General features: G+C 43.7%; 1 protein-coding gene across 4 annotated transcripts in view; it reads left to right on the forward strand.

Moving 5' to 3' along the window:
- FRMD6 (FERM domain containing 6) overlaps positions 1–16,424 on the forward strand; it is a 331,509-nt gene extending 315,085 nt beyond the window's left edge. For 2 of the 4 annotated variants that reach the window (XM_030215255.1, XM_030215254.1), the window contains 3 exons: positions 2,559–2,690; positions 13,305–13,396; positions 15,861–16,424. In XM_030215255.1, the coding sequence (XP_030071115.1) occupies positions 2,559–2,690; positions 13,305–13,396; positions 15,861–16,145 (509 nt within the window). In that variant the 3' untranslated portion in view covers positions 16,146–16,424. Of the gene's footprint in view, positions 1–2,558; positions 2,691–13,304; positions 13,397–15,860 lie in introns of those variants that run through there. The other 2 variants (XM_030215257.1, XM_030215258.1) reach the window with 2 other exon arrangements.
- The last annotated feature ends 7,357 nt before the right edge of the window (positions 16,425–23,781 follow it).

Here is a 23,781-nt window from a genome sequence, read left to right on the forward strand (position 1 = left end):
GGGGCCAGTGTAGTTGGCTGTAGCAGTGGCAGAATGATGATCATTCCATGGCGAGGGGAGGGGGAGAGAGATTGTCATAAATTACTTTGAACTTTTATTGGAAAAGTGTTGTAAAGTAGAATTTGATGCTAATGAAATAAATAAAATATAGGTGGGGAAACAGGTTGGAGGTGGTGAGAGGAGGAAGAAAGGAATGAAACTGATGGTGGAGGGGAGAGAAAATGGAAAGAACTAGGGAGAAAGAAGGTTGTGGAGAGGGGGAGAGAGAAGGGCGAGAAGTTGATGCTGGAAGGGAGAGGTTGGGGAGAGGAGAGAAAATGGAAAGAACTGGGGAGAAGGAAGATTTTGGAGAGAGAGAGAGAAGAGGGGGTGAGATTTGCAAGCACAGGAGTTGTAACATTTAGCACACTAAGGTACAGCTTGGAGGCAGTGGTGGCAAAGAAGTTTATCACGTGGGAGCAGCATAATCGCAGTGGTGGGGATGTCCATGCTTTCTACTTTGCTGTGCTGCTGAGCAATCTCTTCCATTTCTGCTGAGGTTAAAAGTACAGGGCTCAATATTCAAAAGGACTTTCATGATCAATTTCGAGTATTAACTGCATAAGTCTTTTGATTTCAAAATTTAGGGCTGGCAAACAACTTTTGGCCAGGCATTTTAATGCCCAGCCAAATATCCAGCATAAAGACAACTGGATAAGTCAGCTGTTTATGCAGCAGCCAGGTGCCTGAATGTTGACTGCTAGATTTTGGGGCTGCCTCACTGCCATGCGTAGGATCTGGATGCAGCTCCTGACCCAAATCTCCATTTCCCAGGGCAGATAGGGCTGATAATGCTGCAGACTGTGCTCATATCCCCCTGGATACTGTAAGGTATACGCACATAAGTGGGAGATACACTCATGCCCCGCCCATGTTCCTCCCATTGTAAGTTACACACTTCCTTGCCGTATTTATTTGCTTGTAATTACACCAGGTCAATGACTGGTCAGTGGGTGCATAAATGTTAAGCACACCAGTGCCAACTTCTGTATGCTGTTATAAAATAGGCTGCTCCCAGTCTGTCCACTTCTAGAATTACCCCCTTAGTGACGGGATCAGGGGCTCTTGGTTGCAGGTTTCTGGAAGGCCCTGGTAGGTGAGCTGGGAGGGGATAACGAGGATCTGAAAATTCCCTGAGTCACTGTAGATGAGGACTCATGGTTCCAGGTCTTGGTCCAGCTTGCAAATGAGAAGCCCAGAGGAGGAGGAGAAAATTATTGGGCCAACAGGGGAAAAAAAAAAAGAATTATACTGGTCGTTATTCAGCAAGACCTAACCAGGCAGGAGGAGCTCGTAGCATTTAAGTCCCTCTGACTGGGTCCATCCCTGATGTTCAGTGGCTGCCTGCAGGAGGGAGGGGAAGAGGGATGAAGCTGCACATGAGGGAAAGGGAGAGGAGGGAAATTCTGCACATGAATTGATTTGAAAGAAAGGGAGGGAGCAAATTGTGGATTGAAAGGGAGGGAGCGAATGCTGCACATGGGGGAGGAGAAAGGAAAGTAAGGTGGGGGGGGGGGGAGAAAGATGCCAAGATGGATAGGAAGGGAGGAAGAAATTCCAGGACAGCTACCAGGAAGAGAAGCCAAGATTAGGGTGGAGGGAATAGATGCTGGGATAGTGGTGGGGGGGAGGAGAAGAAGTCAGAGCTTCCAGGATGGGGAGGGGAGAGAAAAAGATGCCGGGACCTTCGTGGAACAAAGGAAGAGGGAGAGATACTGGGCATGCAAAGGGGATACAGAACAGGAGGGTGGGGGGGCAGAGGGAGAGAAGAGATAGGGAGAAATACTAGCCTGGGGCGGGAGACAGAAGGGAGAGGGAGAAATTATGGCACATGGGGGGGGGGGGCATAGTGACACAGAAGTGTTATATTGGACAGGGCAAGAATAGAGACACAGAGATGGAAGGTGCTCAATATGGCGAGAAGATAGGGCAAGGACACAGGGGTGATGCTGGATTGGATAGATAGGGGCATAAAGAGAAGATGGAAGGTGGGCATAGAGAGAAAAGTGCCAAATGGACAAAGAGACTCTGGCAAGACAGTTAAGAGAAGAAAGAGGAAAGCAGAAACCAGAGACTAGGACCAACACAATAAGCAAAATAACTTGACCAGACAAAGGTAGATAAAAGAATTTTATTTTCCATTTGTGGATTGGAATATGTCAGTTTTTGGAATGCCAGAACTAGTTTTAGACATGGCTGGGGCCCACGAGAAAAACCTCACTGTTTGTCCTTCAATCTCCAGCATTGCAGTGGTAAATCTCCTGCTTTGGGATGGGCCACCTGGCGACTCTGGATTCAGGAAAGTCATAAAAGACAACAGCAGCTTTCAGTTTACATTCTGAAATCACATCTTTTAAAAGGTTTGCCTTTGGTCAGGAGCTAGAAATACTTCACTGTTGTAATTCAGCTGTAGGCAGCAAGAAAGCATTTGCTTTAAAATGTGACTTATAGCTTAATGTTTTGGTTTGCAGTTCTTGCCTTGTAGCTGAAAATATTTTTGTTCTGTTGTGCTGCTACAGAAGTAGAAATGTTGGTGGATGACCCCAGAGATCTTGAGCTGATGAGTGACATGGCCCTGGAGGTTAGTCCGGACCTGTGCATTTATATCACCGAGGATATGCTGATGTCACAGCAGCTTAACGGGCACACCGGTAAGCCGCTAGGAACACAGGCTGGCCATGCTACACAGAATTGAACAAAAAGAAAGAAAAATTTGATATAGCCAAGGTCAATTAATCAGGGACGTGCTGTTTGCCAGCTACTAATCACCATTACCAATGCCAGTATTCCTCTATTAAACCCTGCTCTGATCTCTCCTCTGCTGTGCATTGCTAAAATGCATTTAAAAGAGATGAGATAAAAATCAATAGGGAAGGGAATTTGAATTAGCTTATTCCTTTTCAGTGGTACTTACATTCACGTGCGCTAGGTAGTTTCCTGCCCCCAGAGGACTGACAATCTAAGTTTGTACATGTGGCAATGGAGTTTAAGTGACTTGGCCAAGATCACAAGAAGCTGCAGTGAGATTTGAACGCCAGCTTCCCTAGTTCTCTGCTGCTTTAACCCAGGGGTGTAGCCAGACCTTGTGGTGGGAGGGGGCCAGAGCCCGAGATGGGGGGGGGGGCACATTTTTGTCTGCTGCCCCCACCCACTGCCGCGGCGAATACTTTGGCTGGCGGTGGTCCCCAACCCCTGCCAGCTGAAGCATTGTCCAGCTCCGGTCTCCAGCGCCTCCGCATTGCCTGCCCTGCTCTGTCTTTCCCTCACGTCCTGCACGCTCCTTTTAGTGAAATTGAGCCATGCTCAGTTTTACTAAAAGGAGCATGCCGGACGTGAGGGGAAGACAGCGCAGGGCCGGCACTGGACAACGCTTCAGCTGGTGGGGGTTGGGGACCCCGACCAGCAAAACCAGGGGCCCTGAGGAAATTTGGGGGGGGGGCCCAGGCCCCTGTGGCCCCACCTAGCTATGCCACTGCTCTTTAACCATTAGGCTATTCCTCCAGGTTTGTAAAAGGCATTAGGATTTCTGTTCTACTGACTTTTAACATTGTTGAAAAATACATAAGCTTGATTCTTTGCTGGTTATGAGCAGTTGAGACCACATAGATCCTTTCCTCAGATCTGAGGATGTGGTGATTGTGGTCTCAAAAACTCATGTGTAACATAGTGTTGGGATAATGCTTAAGTTACTGCAGTAAGAAATCTTACAACCCGGCCAGTCTTTTCTAGGACACGGCTGGCTGCCGATCATTTGTGACCACCTCTGGGAGGAAAAGGAGGCTAAAGAAATGAGGTTTTAATGAAATCGGTTAGAGCAAACAATTTGTAATACAGTAGTCCAAAGCCCATCCTTTTATGCGAAAAAATAAACAAGTTGCATTCAAACATGTAACTTTTTTAGACTGCTTATGGACCCATGACATGAAAATTGACCATTCTCAACATTTTGGATCTAATGCTTTAGTTACCTTTTCCCAGAGGCTGTCACATTTTGACCCTTATTTTAAAAAAAGCTACATATCCCGAGGAGCTGTATACAGAGAGGTGACGTGCATGGACCAGGAAAGGAACCTCAGGAGGATCTCAAGGTGATGAAACAATATGACAAAGGCCATAGCCAGAAGGATGCAGGGCTACATAAGTGCCAGGGGCGAGATCATAGAGATGGGCGGTGTCCTTTCTTCTTTTATGGGAGACTGGGAGGGGGAGTCTGTACTGTCCAGGGGAATGGATGGGTGGGTGGAGAAAGTTTGATGCTGTCAAGGGATAGGGATTCTCTTTTTCTTTTTTTTTTTACCCACATGCAGCTTTTTAAATCCCTGCTTCTTCTGGACATGCTGCAAATACCCTTTTATTGCTGATACCCTCTTCAGTATTTTACAAAAGACTTTCCGCCTGATATTTAAAACCATTTAACTGGCCAGGAACAGCTCCTAGCCAGTTAACTGGCACTTAACTGGCTCTCCGGCAATATTCAGTGGGTGAATATTGCCGGTTAGCGGATAGCCAGTTATATCACGCGACATAACCAGCTATCCACTGACACTCAGCGCGTCATCGGCTAAACTTGTCAGCCAAATTAGTCTGCCAAAATAGGTGAAATATCTTTGGCCGGTGTAAACTTAACCGGCCAACGCCAAATATCGGCTTGGCCAGTTAAATTTAAACCGGCCAAAAACACCCGGATATTCAATGTTGGTCACTGTAAACGGCCCAGCATTTAATATTTCAGCTCAGCAGCGACCATGAGAGGCAGCCCAGCTACCTCTCGCGGTCTGAATATCAGGCCCTTTGTGTTCAGCAGAGCCTTTTGTGAACTAGCCATGGAATTGAGCTCATGCTGCATGGGACGTCTCAAATCCTCCCCCAACATTCTACGTAAAATACGCCTCTTTGTATTGTACTGTATTAGTTGGAATGCGTAGAGTTGCATCCTTCTAGCTAAAACCCATTTTCCCTTCTTGGCTGGTACATGGAGCTTCCCTTGCTGTGGGAGCTGTGGGATTAATGGCATGGTACTGTACTAGAAAACACACTATTGAAGTCCGATCAGATAGCGATCAGTAATTAATAAGAAAAATAAGAACAGAGGTCAAAATGGAATCAGCTCAGCTCCTGACTTAACTCCCCGAGGGCTGGTGCAGCTTATAAGGAACAGGATGTTTATTTTCTCATTCTCCCTCCCCTGCCATATATTACATTTTTTATTTTCCTTTCCTTCAATGAGTCTGCCTGAAGGTCCCCAGTGCAGGATTGCTGTCTGTCAGATGACATGAATGCATTTCTGCATTTAATCCCTGTCAGGTTTGTCACTGTCTCACTCATGTTTACTTATTCCCATGATAGCACAAGGTCAGTAAGCCCCCCCCCCCCCAAGAATCAATGCGCCAGATTGCTCGTGACTAGCTCTTTCCCCCACAGGGGAGGGTTGTTTGAAACAACATGGTGTTGGTATTTTCTGTCTTGTCGGGTTGTTTTAGAAAAAAAAAGAATGACACAAAAAGAAATGAAAATTTTAGTGCATGAATATTTTGCAAAATGCATGCACAACGGATGCAATTTGATAAGTTGCCAATTCCATTTAGATGTCCTGAGGTTGTGTTGAAGCGTACTGTAACATTATGTTACATTACAGCTCCATTTACATTCTGCATTTACCGATAAGGTTCAATGCGGATCACAAGGGGCGTATCTGCGTGGGGCCACAGGGGCCTGGGCCCCCGCAGATTTTGGCCTGGACCCCCCTACCGCCGCCAACCCATCGCTGATCTTTGCTGGCGGGGGACCCCAACCCCCGCCAGCCGAGGTCCTCTGTTCCATTGCAGCAGGCTACAAGTTGCAAAGCTTCCTGTTCTGAGTCTGACGTGCAGGACGTCAGACTCAGAATTTGAAACTGAGTCTGACGTCCTGCGCGTTATACGACGGCAGCGGGGGAGGGTTGGCAGCGGGAGGGGGGGTGGAGAGAGTCGTTGGTGGCGGGGGGGGGGTCTGGCAATGATGGCAGGGGGGGCTAAAATGTGCCCCCTCCCTCTGGCTCTGGCCCCCCCTACCGCCGGAGTCCAGATACGCCTCTGCGGATCACAATAATATAATCCAGCTCAAATTAGATACTGCAGCCGAAGTATACATAACCACTTACTTAGAAATTTAATCATTTAAAATACTGCTTAAATGGAAAGGATTTGCCCCTCGATATTCAGTGCTATTTAACTTGTCAGACACGATTACTGACCGGTTAAATAGCATTTCTGTGCCTAACTGCTAATCATCAGCAGGAGATAACTGGTTGGGCCTTATTCTTCACTCAGCTTGTAATTAAATTCTGGAAAGCAGGAAGCCGGCAGAAGAATCGGTTGGGCCGCTGGATGACCGAGGGGTAAAAGGGGCGATCAAGGAAGACAAAGATGTAGCGGAGAGACTGAATGAATTCTTTGCTTCGGTCTTCACCGAGGAAGATTTGGGTCGGATACCGGTGTCGGAAATGGTATTTCAAGCAGACGAGTCGGAGAAACTTACTGACTTCACGGTAAACCTGGAGGACGTAATGGGGCAGTTCGGCAAACTGAAGAGTAGCAAATCTCCTGGACCGGATGGTATTCATCCTAGAGTACTGATAGAACTGAAAAATGAGCTTGCAGAGCTACTGCTAGTGATATGCAACTTATCCTTAAAATTGAGCGTAGTACCAGAAGATTGGAGGGTGGCCAATGTAACGCCCATTTTTAAAAAAGGCTCCAGGGGAGATCCGGGAAATTATAGACCGGTGAGTCTGACGTCGGTGCCGGGGAAAATAGTAGAGGCTATTATTAAAAACAAAATTACAGAGCACATCCAAGGACATGGATTACTGAGACCGAGTCAGCACGGCATTTGTGTGGGGAAATCTTGCCTGACCAATTTACTTCAATTCTTTGAAGGAGTAAACAAACATGTGGACAAAGGGGAGCCGGTTGATATTGTGTATCTGGATTTTCAAAAGGCGTTTGACAAGGTACCTCATAAAAGGCTACAGAGGAAATTGGAGGGTCATGGGATAGGAGGAAATGTCCTATTGTGGATTAAAAACTGGTTGAAGGATAGGAAACAGAGAGTGGGGTTAAATGGGCAGTATTCACAATGGAGAAGGGTAGTTAGTGGGGTTCCTCAGGGGTCTGTGCTAGGACCGCTGCTTTTTAATATATTTATAAATGATTTAGAGATGGGAGTAACTAGCGAGGGAATTAAATTTGCTGATGACACAAAGTTATTCAAAGTCGTTAACTCGCGACAGGATTGTGAAAAATTACAAGAGGACCTTACGAGACTGGGCGGCTAAATGGCAGATGACGTTTAATGTGAGCAAGTGCAAGGTGATGCATGTGGGAAAAAAGAACCCGAATTATAGCTACGTCATACAAGGTTCTACGTTAGGAGTTACGGACCAAGAAAGGAATCTGGGTGTCGTCGTCAATAACACACTGAAACCTTCTGCTCAGTGTGCTGCTGCGGCTAGGAAAGCGAATAGAATGTTGGGTATTATTAGGAAAGGTATGGAAAACAGGTGTGAGGATGTTATAATGCCGTTGTATCGCTCCATGGTGCGACCGCACCTTGAGTATTGTGTTCAATTCTGGTCGCCGCATCTCAAGAAAGATATAGTAGAATTGGAAAAGGTGCAGCGAAGGGCGACTAAAATGATAGCGGGGATGGGACGACTTCCCTATGAAGAAAGACTAAGGAGGCTAGGGCTATTCAGCTTGGAGAAGAGACGGCTGAGGGGAGACATGATAGTGGTATATAAAATAATGAGTGGAGTGGAACAGGTGGATGTGAAGCGTCTGTTCACGCTTTCCAAAAATACTAGGACTAGGGGGCATGTGATTAAACTACAGTGCAGTAAATTTAAAACAAATCGGAGAAAAGTTTTCTTCACCCAATGTGTAATTAAACTCTGGAATTCATATTGCCGGAAAATGTGGTGAAGGCGGTTAGCTTAGCAGAGTTTAAAAAGGGGTTGGACGGTTTCCTAAAGGACAAGTCCATAAACCGCTACTAAACGGACTTGGAAAAATCCAAAATCCCAGGAATAACATGTATAGAATGTTTGTACGTTTGGGAAGCTTGCCAGGTGCCCTTGGCCTGGATTGGCCGCTGTCGTGGACAGGATGCTGGGCTCGATGGACCCTTGGTCTTTTCCCAGTATGGCATTACTTATGTACTTATGAATTTGTTGCCAGAGAATATAGTAAAAGTGGTTAGCTTAACGGGGTTTAAAAAAGGTTTGGATGGCCTCCTAAAGGAAAAGTCCTTAGACCGTTATTAAAATGGACTTTGGGAAAATCCACTGCTTATTTCTAGGATAAGCAGCATAAAATCTGTTTTACTGTTTTGGGATCTTGCCAGGTACTTGTGGCCTGGATTGGCCACTGTTGGAAACAGGATGCTGGACTTGATGGACCTTCGGTCTGTCCCAATATGGCAATACTTATATACTTATGTAAAGGTTGTACTCTTAAATTTATGAGTATAATTTATGCTTTTAAATGTATGCTAAATCTATGAGCGTAAACAAGTCCTAAATTAGGAGCGTAACCTTTATAGAATAAGGCCCCTAGTGCATAATGGATTGTATTGCGCAACTTATTCAGTTAGGCACCAATATTCAGCACCTAGCCAGTGGTCAAATAAGAACGCATAAAGAGCTGTCCTATCTTTAACCATTAAAACGTTAACTGGTTGGCGCTGAACATTGGCATAACCGGCTAACTAACCATTTGAACGAAGACTTTTCCCAGAGGAAGAAATCAGTGTGAATGGCAAAGGCGAGAATGTTGACTATTGAATATTAATGGCATGCACACCCATTCCTTCATAGAACACTAGCACAATCGGCATGCCTAATATTTACACACCAGCAGTTATACCAGCCATAGACTTGGCATAACTGTGGGCACCTAATGCAGCAGAGACGTGCATTACTGGGAGTCCCACCCATGTTCCTACCATATGTAACCCCCTTGCACTTATGCGCTACATAAGTTAAACACACGGTTGTGTTATGTTCTTAATCACTAGTATTCTATACATTTACCATGAAATGGGCAGGCAGATGTGGGCACCTAGATTATACAACTGCCTTCTAATAGTTATAGGCTATTTTCAAAATAGAACACACAGTGAAAATCATGTGCACTAATAACACTGTTATAAACAAAACAAAAAGAGATGACTGTGTAAATCATTACGCAAAAATACAAATTCTCAAACAAATTGCAGAGTAACAATAATCTAAGTAATATTGAAATTGGAAGGAAAAACTAGCAATGCCCAAAAAGGACTATGACTCAACACCTTTTCAATCATAGCCTAAAACACCTTCCAAAAGTAGTGCTCAAACAAAAAAAAAACATATACATTAATAAAGTATAAACTTATAAAACAGTAATGTGAACTTATCTTGATGAAATGAGCTTCTGTATTCAAAAATAATCAAGTGGAAAATAATCCAATGGAAAATCTCATTTCAAAATGGCTCCTGACCCAGAAGTGTTTTACCTTTCCTTCTCAAAAAATGTAAACATCAATTTCATCTTTTGAAGGGCAATTCTCAAAGAAGTGTATGTGGTAAAAAAAAAAAAAAAGGCATGTCATCCAGCTTTGTGAGAAGTGCCTTCCCTTAGTGTGGCTAAAAAGTCATTAGCTGCTACACTGAAAGGAAGCATTCCTGATGGCATTTTCAAATTTCCACACATATTTTTCCAGTAAAAAGCTGTCTGCACAAAAAGCAAGTGCAAAGCAAGTTTTCAAGAGGAAAAACATTTATGCACTTCCTTTGAAAATGAATGCAAACTGTACAAGTACAGTGCCCCAGTATGGACAGCTGGAAAATCCTCCCTGACCTTGAAGCGATAGTTGTTAACTATTAAACTGTGAACACTTTAGCAATGCCAGGGGTCTGTGAAATACTATAGCCCTCAGAGCGACCAAAATGATAAAGGGGATGGAACTCCTCCCATATGAGGGAAAGGCTAAAGAGGTTAAGGCTGTTCAGCTTGGAAAAGAGATGGCTGAATGGGGATATGATTGAGGTCTATAAAATCCTGAGTGGCGTAGAATGGGTAAAAGTGAATTGATTTGCCACTCTTTCAAAAAAAATACAAAGACTAGGGGACACTCAATGAAATGGACACACTTTTAAAACAAATAGGAGGAAATTTATTTTCACTCAACAAATAGTTAAGCTCTGGAACTCGTTGCCAGAGGATGTGGTAACAAAGGTTAGCGTATCTGGGTTTTAAAAATGTTTGGACAGTTTCCTGGAGGAAAAGTCCATAGTTTGTTATTGAGATGGACATGGGAAAGGAAGCCACTGCTTGCCCTGGAATTGGTAGCATGGAATGTTGCTACTAATTGGGTTTCTGCCAGGTACTTGTGGCCTGGATTGGCCACTGTTGGAAACAGGATACTGGGCTAGATGGACCATTGGCCTGACCTAATATAGCTATTCTTATGTTCCTAAGCATGGGTTGGGCAATTTCCAAAGAGGTTTTTCCAAAAGGTTTGCCTTGGTTGAAAATTTGTGCAGGGTGGTATCCTTTTGAAAATTAACACTATCAGAGGTAATTTTATGCTCAAAAATGGGACTTTTGAAAATTGTTATTCCCTTGAATACACATGTATGCATATGCACATATTTGACTAAATTCTATAAATAGCACCAAAAAATCGGTGCTGAAAAAAAAGCACTATTCTATAAAAGGTGCCCAAATTTAGATGCCATTTATAGAATAATGCTTATGCCGGGATCTGTGACTACCTTCAAGTCATGAGGATTTGTACCAACTGAACCCTGATGTAAATCCTCACACCTAAATTAAGCACGGATCCCCCTTATTCTATAAAAATGCACTTAAATTGAAGGAAAGCCCCTGATCCGCCCATGACCATGCCACCTTTTTGAACCCGCACGTAAAATTTGCTCACATAAATTCAAATTAGTAGCAATAATTGTTAATCAATTAAATTGTACATGCCTAAATGTGCAAGTGCAATTCTTAGCGCTATATATAGAATTTGGGGTAGCCCATAGATGTGTAAGGTTGTTGATGTATCTGGGATGCATCCACAGGGGTGGGTATGGGGCTCAGTGAGTGCTTACACATACTTGTGGATTTCCAAACATATGTGTGCAATTTTTCACAGACAAAGTACCCACACAAATAGCATGTGCAAATATCTATGTGCAGGTTTCTCCCAGGTCAATTATCAAAGGAAAATGTTTTCCTGTGAAAATGGATGTAAAATCTGCAGGTAAAAACTACCCATACACTTTCCCCCGGATTCTATAAAGGCCACCCAAATATGTACGCCAAAATTTGGGCACAGTTCTGAACTGCGCATACAGTTTAATTAGTTAAGGAGCCAATTATTGACAATTGGGCGCTAACAATCGTTTATTGACGTTAATTGGCACCAAATAGAGTTTGCAGACACATACAGCTGTGTGCTATTCTGTAACACTGGGTGCCCAAATCCCATAGCACATAACCCATGTTCCAGGGGGCGTGGCCATGGGAGGGGCATGGGTGGGTCAGGGGCGTTCTGAAAATTTGCACAGAGTGGTATAGAATACCAGGGATGTGTGCCCAAATTAGTCGCCAGGAATTACACCTGGATTCAGCACCTGGCACCCAAATTTGGGCCTGGGAATTGTCGCTACACACTATACTATAAAGGACACACAGCTCAGAGCGATCTTTATAGAAGAGCACTGATTTTTTTTCCGCCACTGATTTTTGAGCGCCATTTACAGAATCCAGCCCTTTATACACAGGTGCCTTGTCTAAAACTAACCCTCATAAGGAACATAACAATAACCTAATGTTTTTATTTCATATTTGGCTTTCCACTCACTTATTAAAGGTGTGATAAAACAAATACCACAGTAAGTATACATAATTTAAATCATCGATTGACAGCAGTGAAACAGATCTTCTCAAATCGGCATAAAATTCAGTCAGTAAACAGCTTCCCGGTGCATTGGTCATTATGATGACGTCCCAAAAATATATATCAGTTTGTAAGCTAACATTTCATAATGTGTACAGCCTGCATAGTGCTGCCAGACCACTTAACTCAGAGCTTGGTTTGATGGACCCAGAATGATAATGACCATAGAGCTGGCTGTGAGATTCTTTCTGAATTGTTAAGGCATTAGTATTCCTGTTTGCATCAACTGTGCTCTTAATACAGGATCTGCCTGCAGGTTCTGGAAGGCGTCAACCCTGGACAAAGCTGAGTTCTTTGCAGACTGGAAGACCTTTGGGTGCCTCAGTGTTACAGACTGTTCCAGGGGAGCTGTTGAGACACAAAGGTCCTTTCTTCAGATGTGACTAATGCCAGCAAAAGGATTTATGTGCTCTCAAAAGCTCATCTGCAGTAGTTTTTGATAGCTTTTCTCAGAAACATCAGGAGGGTGTCATAGCCGGCAGGGACTCCACTGTGATACTACCCACATGGAACCGAGTCAGTTTTCAGGTACTGCGGCGATTTTAATGCTAGCCACGATGACTAGACAAAACCACAAATTTCAGCAGCAGTACCCTCCATGCAGTGTGGTGAGGGCTGGAACTGTCTGGATGGCACCAATATTGAGCAGTTTTTCTAGGCCAGCTGCATCTGGCTAGCTACCCAGGTAGCAGTCTATCTCCACTTTCCAGATAACTGCCAGCATTGCCGATGCACTGGCCCCGGTGCTAACCGCACTGCATGGAGGGTACAATCCAGATTCTGCTGCTGACTATTTGTGGTTTTAATTAGCCTCCGTGGCTGGGGTTTAAAACAGCTCAGTGGCTGAATATTGACCTGGTTCTGTGTAGGTGATTCCATAGTGGAGTCCCTGCAGGCTGCGAGACCCCTTCTATTGTCTCAGTGAACATTTAACCCAAAACTTGTGCAGATGAGCTTTTGAGAGTAAATTCCTTGGCTGGGAGTGAGACACATTGGTATTAGTGCACAGTCTGGATATCATTACCCAATATCCACCAATAGCAGCTACTAAGGGAAATATCCAGATAACAGCTGCAGTTATCCTCATATTTCCCTAGAATATTGACCTGAACATGTTTGCTATAAGAAAAGTATGTACTGCATATCCTTGAGCTAAATGAAATGGTATTCATGGCAGTTTTTATTAACTTAAGGAGAGAAAGCATTGAGAAACTGGCAAAATTAAGCATTCAGAATGATCTTAACATTCATATCCTGTTTTTCTTGTCTGTGCGCAGGGTTAATTGTAAAGGAAATAAGCTCGTCTACTTCTAGTTCCTCGGAAACAGTGGTGAAGCTTCGTGGGCAGAGCATAGATTCTTTACCACAGGTATTAATACGTTGACAGAGGACCATATGCTAGACATGAAGCTGTCAGCTGCTCAACTATTGCCTGAATGGAAACTGAACTACAATAATAATCTTTTGTTCGGTCCCATTGTGACTCGTGTGCAAGTTGATATTTTTTTCAGCTCTGTGGGCCTGAGGTACTAAAAGTTGTTGGGGTCAAAATGCAGCCGGCAGTGCTCAGTGTTATGCTGACAGCTGCTGGTGTTGTGCCCAGAAAGATGATATCGGGTCATGTCCAGGATTCAACATTGAATTTCCAGGTTTGCAGAACCAGCTAACGCATAGCCGGTTAAGAGCAAAATTCAGTACTTGACCGGCTGTGGGTTACAGCATAAAGATAGGACTGACTAGTGCTGAATATCAGAACTTAACTGGCCATGTGCTGACTCTGCCCCAGAACACTCCCAAAATAGCCAGTTTTCAGTTAGGCGCTAACTGAACATCAGAGCCGGCGGGGGGGGTGGGGGGGACAAAATTCCCTGGGCTCAGCCTCCAATGTGGGGCCTGGTGCCAGCAAGGTTCTTATTGCCTCCCTGCCTGCTTCCGGGTCTGTCTCTCTTCTGCTCCTTTGTGCTAGGAGGACCCAGATGATTGTATTAATGTGATAACCCATTTATTGTGTTAATGCAATCATCCGGGTCCTGGAACAGGAGCAGGAGAAGACAGACCGAGGGAGGAGAAGTCAGACAATGGAAGGTAAGGAGGTGGACCGGCATGGGCAGCGGCCCAAATGTGTGGGGGGGGGGGGGGGGGGATGTGGCATGCTGGCCCAGGTGGGGGGGTGCGCGGGTAGGGGGGGTCCTGCCCCAGGCCCGGCTGGATCTGTCTCTACAGAACAGGTACAGAATATTTTCAGATTCCCCTGCATATCATTATAAAGTTTCCCTCTAACTTTTTCCTTGTCCGCTATGTGGAACTCATGTAAAGCTGATTCCTCATCTTCAAACAAACCATTGACTTAAAGTGCTTAAGATGAATTAATCCCCTCACCTCTATACCAATTTTTCAACGTTACAACATCCTTAGCTTCCATTTTCCCAGTATACCAGTTCTGTTCACAGCTCAGACAAACTCAAATCTATCCCCTGGCGTGCTCCATCAGTCCCTCAGTGCTTAATGCCTGATGCCTCTCCCTGAGGATGGGGGAGGGAGAGTTCCCTCTCTTTCCTCTAAGAATATCATAATATGACTGTGAACAAGTCTGTCTGGCAGTATTTACAAGAGGGTAGACTCAGGAGCAGTATCCAGAAATACGTCTTCATGGAAAGGAAGGCAGATGCATAGAATGGCCTCCAGAATGAGACTGTGGAGAAAAAAATCAGTGGGAAAATTAAAGAAAGCACGGGATAAGCACTGATCTCTGGTTCGAAAGACTGAGAGGAAAATCAGAGATCAGTGGAGTCTGTTGCATCACACAAGCAATGAAATGGACTGACTATTTGGAACTTCATCTGTCATCATATTCCGTTTCCTGTAATAGAGAAAGAGGCCTAATTGTAGGAGTTGTGTTGGTGTTTTCACTTTTAGTCACTTTATTTAGTAAAAAAAAAAAAAAAATGTAAGGGTGGGGTCAAATTAACTGTACATGCAAGACAGACCCACAACACAATCTATATTCTTAAAGCCATATATCACCATGCATTCACAATAGATTGCTTATCTGTTAAATAAGGACCTCAGCTATGACTCTTTTCACATGAGGAACTCGCCTCATGACTCATCATCGATCCTTATACTGCAGTACTTTTATTTTCTACATATACTTTTTCTCTTTTTTTTTTTCTTCATGTACTTTGTCATAATCTATTGCGAATGCATGGTGAGATATGCTTTTAAGTAACATAGTAAATGACGGCAAATAAAGACCTGTACGGTCCATCCAGTCTTCCCAACAAGATAAACTCTTTTACATGATATGCGATACTTTATATGTATGCCCGAGTTTGATTTGTCCTTGCCATTCTCAGGGCACAGACCGTAGAAGTCTGCCCAGCACTGTTCTTGTACTAAAGGTTCTGAAGCTAACGTCGAAACCCCTTTAAAATTTACACTCCAGCCCATCCATGTCTATTCAGTCACGATCAGAACACATATATAGCTTGTGTTGTAGGTCTGTCTTGGATATAATTTTACTTATAGTGACGTGGACATTTGTCTACTGAGAAGTGGTCTGAAACTACTCACTCATTGCACTTAAGCCACCAGTAGCTTTCAGATAGTATTTTACTGTTAGTTACTACAGCTCAGCAGGACTTGGACCAGTGATCTAGGGCAAGAGCTCAGTGTCTGTGTGCAGCCAGTGCTGCATATGTATTTCCCAGTTGTTAGACTTTGACATCTCTAGTGTAATTATTCATTTTCAGTGCATGCCATTTTCAGACATTGTGTTTCTGCCACTCATATTGTGGGAATTCTTAGTTCAGCCATCTTTTCTCTTTCTTTAGCCTCCAAGTCGAAAGCCAAAGACTTCCACGGACAGGCACAGCTTGAGCCTGGATGACATCCGACTCTACCAGAAGGACTTCCTCCAGATTGCTGGCCTGTGCCAGGACACTGCTCAGAGTTACACATTTGGTTGTGGTCATGAGCTGGACAATGGAGGCCTCTATTACAATGGCTGCTTGGCTCAGCAGTGCATTAATATACAGGAATCATTTCCAGTCAAAAAGGCAAACAAATACTTTTCTCTGGATCTTACTCATGACGACATTCCAGAGTTTGTGGTGTGAGCCGTCTGATTTCTCTGTAGCAGGCCTAGTTGCTTGCTTTAGCAGAGGAACATTTGAAACTCTGGACGCCAAGTTATTCCTACCCCCACTTCCCATTGTGCCATGATTTTGTACATCTGCAGAAGAATCAGCGTTCGGTTACCACTGCTCTTTGGACCTTGCCGAGCAGTACATTGAATGGTAGGGCAGAGATATACCCATGCTACGTAAGCAGAAAGACTATGGCAGTGGTTACCAAACCTGTCCTGGGGGGGCTCCCAGCCAGTCAGGTTTTCATGATATCCACAATTAGTATTCATGAGAGAGATTTGCATGCAGTAGAGACAGTGCATGCAAATCTGTGTCATGAATATTTATTCTGGATATTCTGAAAACTTGCCTAGCTGCTGGAGAGCCCCCCAGGATAGGTTTGGGAACTCCTGGTTTATAGTATTTCACACAAAGGGACCTATGTCCTACTCATTAAGGCTGTTTAACATGCATTTGAAATAGTATGCTGTGCACACACTCTATGCAGGTCCCAGAAGACTCTATGGGGACAGTTCTATAAGTGGGAGGAGCTTCCTTTTAGGTGCCCTGATGCTGCCTGGTGAGAGCCCAGATTCCATTATAGAATACTAGCAGAACCCGGCAACAGTGCACCTACAGTTACACCAGACATAGACCTGGCTCTACCCATGTAAATACCCTTTGAATTTACACACTATGTCACTCATGCCCTGACCGAATAGCGCTTAGTCACTTTACTGTCACTAAGGACAGAGAAGGTAGCTGTATATAATACAGAAACTGCTTTAGTTGTACCACAGAAAGGCGGTATATCAAGTGCATGACCTACACTCAGTACTTATACGTGTTTCAGTGCTTGTATTTTGAATATTCACATGCAGAAGAGGGGCATAAATGCTGGTGACCAGTTACAGAATTGCCCTTAAGGTTCCAGAAGACTTTCTGTGTGTTATGATTAGCTCTTATATGTATGTCTCATGACATTTAGGGTTTAGCAGGCCCAGGAAAATACTGTGGTGTACTGTTCTCCACAAGCTGTTCAGCATGAACTTGCTAAATAGCTATCGAGGACTAGGTATTGGCTTTTTGCATGCATGCTATTTAGAGAGCTAAGCTATCGACGAGCATTGTGACTGAGAGCTGGAGGTCATGTGAAGGAGATAACATTATAAACAATTAGCCACAGGTCATTTCCACTCATGTCAATATTTATTGACCCAATGAAAATGTATTTTTGATATAAAATATTAACAGATGAAGATTACATTAGTCTGTAAACAATATAAAAAAGAACGATGGAATGGTCGACTCCAAAAAGCGAGCATTGCCCAGTCTCCCATAGAATGGCATGATTATAATGACCATTGTCATGGCTGCAGTTAATCAATTCAAAATCACTGGGCCCTAAGTCAGAACAGTGGTCTGGGTAGCAAAGTCATCTGTGAGCGCATTTCTTTTTTGACTGCAGAATTCCTTTCTTAGTGATGAGTAGTCTAATGGTTAGAGTAGCATTCTGAGAACCTGTGAAGCCAGGGTTCAAATCCCACTGATGCTCCTTGTGATCTTGAGCAAATCCCTTAACCCTCTATTGCCTCAGGTACAAACGTAGATTGAGATTGGAAACCTTCCATTGAGAGAATATTACCTGGCTCTACCTCACCTTGAGCTATTACTAAAAAAGGTGTGAGTTAAATCCAAAATCCTTTCTCTTCCCCTTCCAGACCATCCTTGCCGCTGTTGTACGTGGCCTCTGCCATGACTTTAACAGGAGCAGGGCTTCCACTGCTGGACTATTAGCTTCAGCCAGGGCAGGAACTGGAATGTTTCCCTTTCACCTCCTCCATGCACACGCTATCTTGAGATTGCTCTCAAAGGCTGATCTTGGGCCCAACTATACAGGGTGTTTGCAGAGGGGGAGGGGATCATGAGATGCAGAATAAAGGTAGGCAAATTTTCCTCCTTGGCATCAAAGGAATGGATTTGCTGGGACTAGTTGAATCCCCATCAAATGCTGGTCCTTTTTTCCCTTCTTGCGGACTCTCGGCTGGATGTTGGGTAAGGATGTGGGTCATTCATTCTGAGGGTATGTGGCCTATCCTTCAAATAGATACCACTGCTTTTTAGCTCCAGTTTCTCACTATTTTCTGTCCTTTGTACCTCCTTGGCAGACAACATAGGTGTGCCTTTTTTTTTTTTTGTCTCATTTTCCATTTCCTGGAAATCTGTTCTTTCAGCAACTTTCCTTGGGGAATCAATGCTCTCTTGCTTCTCTCCTCAGCACTGACAACTAGCTCCCTGCTCTAGGCTTATCTTTACAGAGGGGTGCAGGAGAGGGCAGAGCCATGATACACATGCTCAGTGTAGCACATACATGCTAATTGTTTAGTTTCTACGCACCATATAGTAATCAGGTAGCTGTAGAATGAACCCCTATCCTTTTTTGGTGCATGGTAGTAGGCCTGTGCGTACTATTGAGGTTAATTTTGAATACGATTTAAAAAATAATCTGTGTACATTGCACATTAAAAGGGCAATTCTATGACTAGGTGCTCGCGTGTGTGCACCACTTCTGCATGTAGATGTACAGAATATCAGCACATTTGCAGATAGGTGTACACTTAACCCCAAATTTTGTAAATGGCGCTCAAAATGACACACCCAATTTGCGTGCACAGTTTAATTGAATAATGAACTAATTACACGCTAATTGGTAACTATTTGAATTTATGTGCACATTTTCCTACTCAGTATTCTATAAAGATGCGCTTGTAAATTAAGTGTGCTCCTGAAAAGGAGGCGTAACCATGGGAAGGGCATGGGTGGTCCAGGGGCATTCGCTTCAGATGCGTGCAGTACGGGAGATCCAGGCCTAACTTAGCTGTGAGGATTTACACCAGATTTCAGTCGGTGTAAATCCTTGCAACAAAAATTGGGCGTGGATCCCGGCGCTAAGTGGAGCCCAACTCGGAACACCATTTGTAGAATAGCGCTCATTTTTACTGAATTTAGTCCTTAATGTGCAAAAATGGCAGCAGTGTGGCTAGATGGTGTTCTGTCACAGTGCACTTAAGCCACATAAGGATAGATTCAGTAATTAGCACCCAAAGTTAGGTCAGAATAGTAGCAATTTGAGGGGTTGATATGGGGTTTTGGACAGCAGGAATTTGTTCATGTTCTGCAGCACTTGAAGAGAGTTCCATTATGCACTGGAATTGTAGCAATTTGAGGAGCTGATATTGGGGAAAAGATACCTCTTAAGTCAAGCTAAGTACTTGTGGGACTTTATTTTGATATAACTCATGAACTGTCAGTGATGTGTGTTGGAACTTTGGGGATTTGATGTGGATATTTTTTGTTTTTTGATGACTAAAACAGACTGTGTGGGTTTTGGCTATTTTTTTCTGGAGATAGATAATTTATTGGGGCCAGTGATAATATCTGGGAATCCCTTTGGGGATAAACTGACACGTTTGGTCAGACAGTTGCTGTTTGAGTTCTGAGGTCTCGTTTGTTTAAATTGTGAGATTTTTTATAGCTCCCCTCAGTCAGAGTTAGCCATCTTGTTAGCAAACTGCATGTTTCATGCTCTTCGTGACCCAAAGTAAGGTGCCAGGATGATGCGCACATTCTATAAAGGCAGTTCTGCGCAGAACTGGTTTTATAGAATACTAGCTTGTCATTTTCGCACCTAAATTTAGGCACGACCAAATGCTCACGTCTACCTACTGCCAAGCATGGAAGTGAAAGGATTTTATTACCGTGTGCCTAAATCCTGGGAACGCCCATGACCTGCCTGTGCCCCTCCTTTGCCCTTGCACGTGAAAGAAGTTATAGGCGCTCAGTTTACAGAATAAGGGTGTAAGTCAGTTATATGCACAGCTGCTAATTAGTGCCAATTATTGTACTTTGTCTCCAATTATGTGCCAATTTAGGGCCAATTAGCAAATTATGTTACATGTGTAACTGACCCCATTCTAGAAATGGGCGGGCAACTACATAAGTACATAAGTATTGCCATACTGGGAAAGACCAAAGGTCCATCAAGCCCAGCATCCTGTTTCCAACAGTGGCCAATCCAGGTCACAAGTACCTGGCAAGATCCCCAAAAAAGTACAAAACATTTTATACTGCTTATCCCAGAAATAGTCCATTTAACAATGGTCTATGGACTTTTCCTTTAGGAAGCCGTCCAAACTTTAGGCGCTATTTATGGAATTTGGGGGATACTGTATAAATGCAAGGGGGGCATTCACATGGGCAGAGCTGCCACTTACATGCACTTTTTACAGAATTCTTCCAGTTACACATGCTTTTGCCACATTTACACAACTGACGTTACACCAGGTCTGTGGTTGGTGTAAATATTAGGTGTGCAATTCCGTGTTAACACCAGTTTCTATAGCAGAATCCTGGTGCCCAGTTGCCATTATAAAATAGACTCCTACTGCATGGCATTTTGGCACCTCAAAGGGGGAAAGCACAGTTATAGAAGTGCTCTCCAAGGGGCTAATTCTGTATCTAGGCACCCCAGAGGGCACCTGACTGGCACCTATTCTATAAAGGAAAGTAGGCACCTACCTTTCTTTACTGAATACTGGCATAACCAGGTAGATGCATGCCTGTGCCATCGAGCTGGTGTGTGCGCACCTGTGTGCCGGGGATGACGTGCTATATGCTAATGTTACAAAATATAATATAAATACAATCCTCAGTTAGATTGAAATCTGCATTAGACATCCGCTAATGTCATAATAATAGTGGGTGGGAAAAGCCTCAAAAAGCTCCAGGGTAAACCCTTCAGAGCTAAAAACTCTCCATCACTGGCAAAAAAAATCACTCCATATATAGAAGTGCAACAGTCTACATATACAGTAACTTTCTAAATGATATAGACATAATCAAAGTTGTAAATTTTCATTGCATATGTAGACTGTTGCACTTATATATATGGAGTGATTTTTTTTTTGCCAGTGAGTTTTTAGCTCTGAAGGGTTTACCCTGCAGCACCGAGACTTTTTCCACCCACTATTATTATGACATTAGCGGGTGTCCAATGCAGATTTCAATCTAATTGAGGATTGTATTTATATTATATTTTGTATGATTATTCATCCTGTACCCGTACATTGTTTCTATAGTAGTATGTGCTAATGTTGCCATTATCACGTGGGCATTTTAAAAAATTACCGCAGCAGCACTTAACTTTCACTTAGTTTGTAGGCAGATAGCACAGGTATTCCTACTCTCTGCCCCTGACACACCCCCTCAAAAAAATAATACTAAAAATATATTTACCGCACAGTTAGTGCGCAATGTAAAAACTAATGAGTAACAGTTCAGCGCATCCCGAGTTAGTCCATTTTTGGCTGCGCTAGGTACTCATTAGCGCCTAATGCAGCTGAGTACAGGGACCCCTTATCGATTTACCATCTAAGTGACATTATATGCAGGGCTGGTGCTAGGGTCTTTGGCGCCCCCTGCAAACTATCAGTCGCCCCCATTCCAGCCCAGTTGAGCATCTCCTTTGTCTCTTCTCCCTCGCCCCCTTCTCTCACCTACCCCCAACTCCAGCGCCATTCTCTCACCCATCCTCTGGATCAGCTCCCACCTCCAGCTCTGCCTGTAGTCAGACGGGGTTGGCACACCGGCAGTGCATGCTCCTCCAAGCCACAGATTTCACGAAACCAGAAGTAGTTAATTTTGTGACTTAGAGGAGTACACAGTGCTGGCGCAGCAGATCCGTTTGACTAGAGGCAGAGCGGCAGCAGTGAAAAAGAGCAGGGCAGCTGCAGAGGGCTAAGCCAGGTGCCCCCCGAATGTTGGTGCCCCCTGCCCTGCTTACCGTGTTCTGCCAGCCCTGGTTGCATGCCTGTTAAAAGGTGTAGCAGGTGCAGCCAAAAAGATTTTAAATTGAAGTGTTAGCTCATGGGTCCCAAAATATTTTGTTTATATTTTAGGTTGATTAAGCACAACTCTCATGTCTTAAGAGAAACACTAAGTTATATACTCATTTTTTAAACATTGTTATCCATTTCTGAAAGCTCTGGAGTCTCTGGATATGAAGACACTTCAGACATGTTGTAACTATTTTACTGTCTTAGGGTTTGATTTATTAAGCTCTTTTTCCTATAGACATAGCTTGGGAGCAAAGCCTTAGTGAAACGAGTCCTTCATTATTAAAGGAACAAACTTCTGCTTTTATCTAGCAAGCCAAAGAACTGCACCTACCCTGTGTTTCACTGTCAGTACAGCAAGGACCTAGCAATAATCCAGCAGAAACCGTGGGTGAGTGCTCCTTAAACACTTGTAGCCCTTCTTCCAGGAAGTTTGATGGTCTGGATGAAGTCGAGGCAGAACCACACATTTTTTTCACTTTTACTTTGATATGTATCAAGTTTGCAACAAAACGAGAGGAATATTCAGTGAACCTTTAAAACATTACTAACCATTTTTAACCACATGATTAACGAGAAGTGTTCAAGGGTCGTAATAATACAGCAATAATATTTGCTCACCCAAAGTACCGTATGAATAGATACAAATACGTAAGAGGGAGTCACTAATTCTCAGATTCTATATATGGCGCTGAAATTTCAGCACAGATCCAGGATGTGAGTGCAACTAAGTTAGTTCAGAATCTATTAACTATGAATTAATTGGCCTTAACAATCAATTATTGAAGGTAATTGGCACTAATTTGGATTTGCACATGAATGCCTATGCGCTATTCTACAACACCAGGTACCTAAATCCTAGCATGCAGCTGAAAGTGGGTGTGGCCAGGGGAGGGGCATGGGTGGATCAGTGTTGTAGAATAGGGTCATTGGCTCACCGAAATGCCATGAGTCAGGCGCTGGCATTTACCCCAAGTTTCAGTTGATGTAAATACTGGCACTCAACTTAAAGCGTGGGAATCGTCTCTAAGCGCTGTTCGATGAGGCGTGCTCATCCTTATAGAATCCCCTCCCCCAAATGAGCTGTCCAATGAATGTATAATTTGAAATGTTTCGTATGATCCGTTTAGGTGGCATTTCTAAATTATACCTATTTATGTGAGCCATCTTGGATGTGTAACTCATACATTTAGCAGCTCATGCTGCTTATTTTCGAAGAACCCCCATTGCGTTTTAGATGTGCAAAAACCAGCGTGTAAACGTTTATCTTGTACGAATGTCTAGGTTCTAGTTTTACAAAGCCGGGATATACAAGTTTTCAAATGAAGAACATGCAAATGGCAAGGGGATGTGGTTTGGGCAAGCCTAGAAAATGAACGTTTACTTCCTATATCGGAAAGGGAAAGAACATTGGTGTCTCTGTGCAAGTTGTAGGTGAGGCCCCAAAAACTTGAAGCGGATCAGAAAAAAGTGACCAAAGTGGTATGGGGTTTGCACCACAAGACATATGAGAACAGACTTGAAGGCCTGAACATGTGTATACCCTAGATGAAAGGAGAGATAGGGTGATATAATACAGACATTCAGATATTGAAAGGTATTAATGTTTGTACAAACCTTTTCCACAGATAGGAAAGCGGTAGAACTAGAGGACATGAATTGAGGCTGCAGCGGGGGGGCCGACTCAGGAATAATGTCAGGAAGTACTTTTTCCACAGAGAGGGTGGTACCTG

Source organism: Microcaecilia unicolor, chromosome 9 (genome assembly GCF_901765095.1).
Source record: "Microcaecilia unicolor chromosome 9, aMicUni1.1, whole genome shotgun sequence".
In the NCBI taxonomy this organism is placed as follows: Eukaryota; Metazoa; Chordata; class Amphibia; order Gymnophiona; family Siphonopidae; genus Microcaecilia; species Microcaecilia unicolor.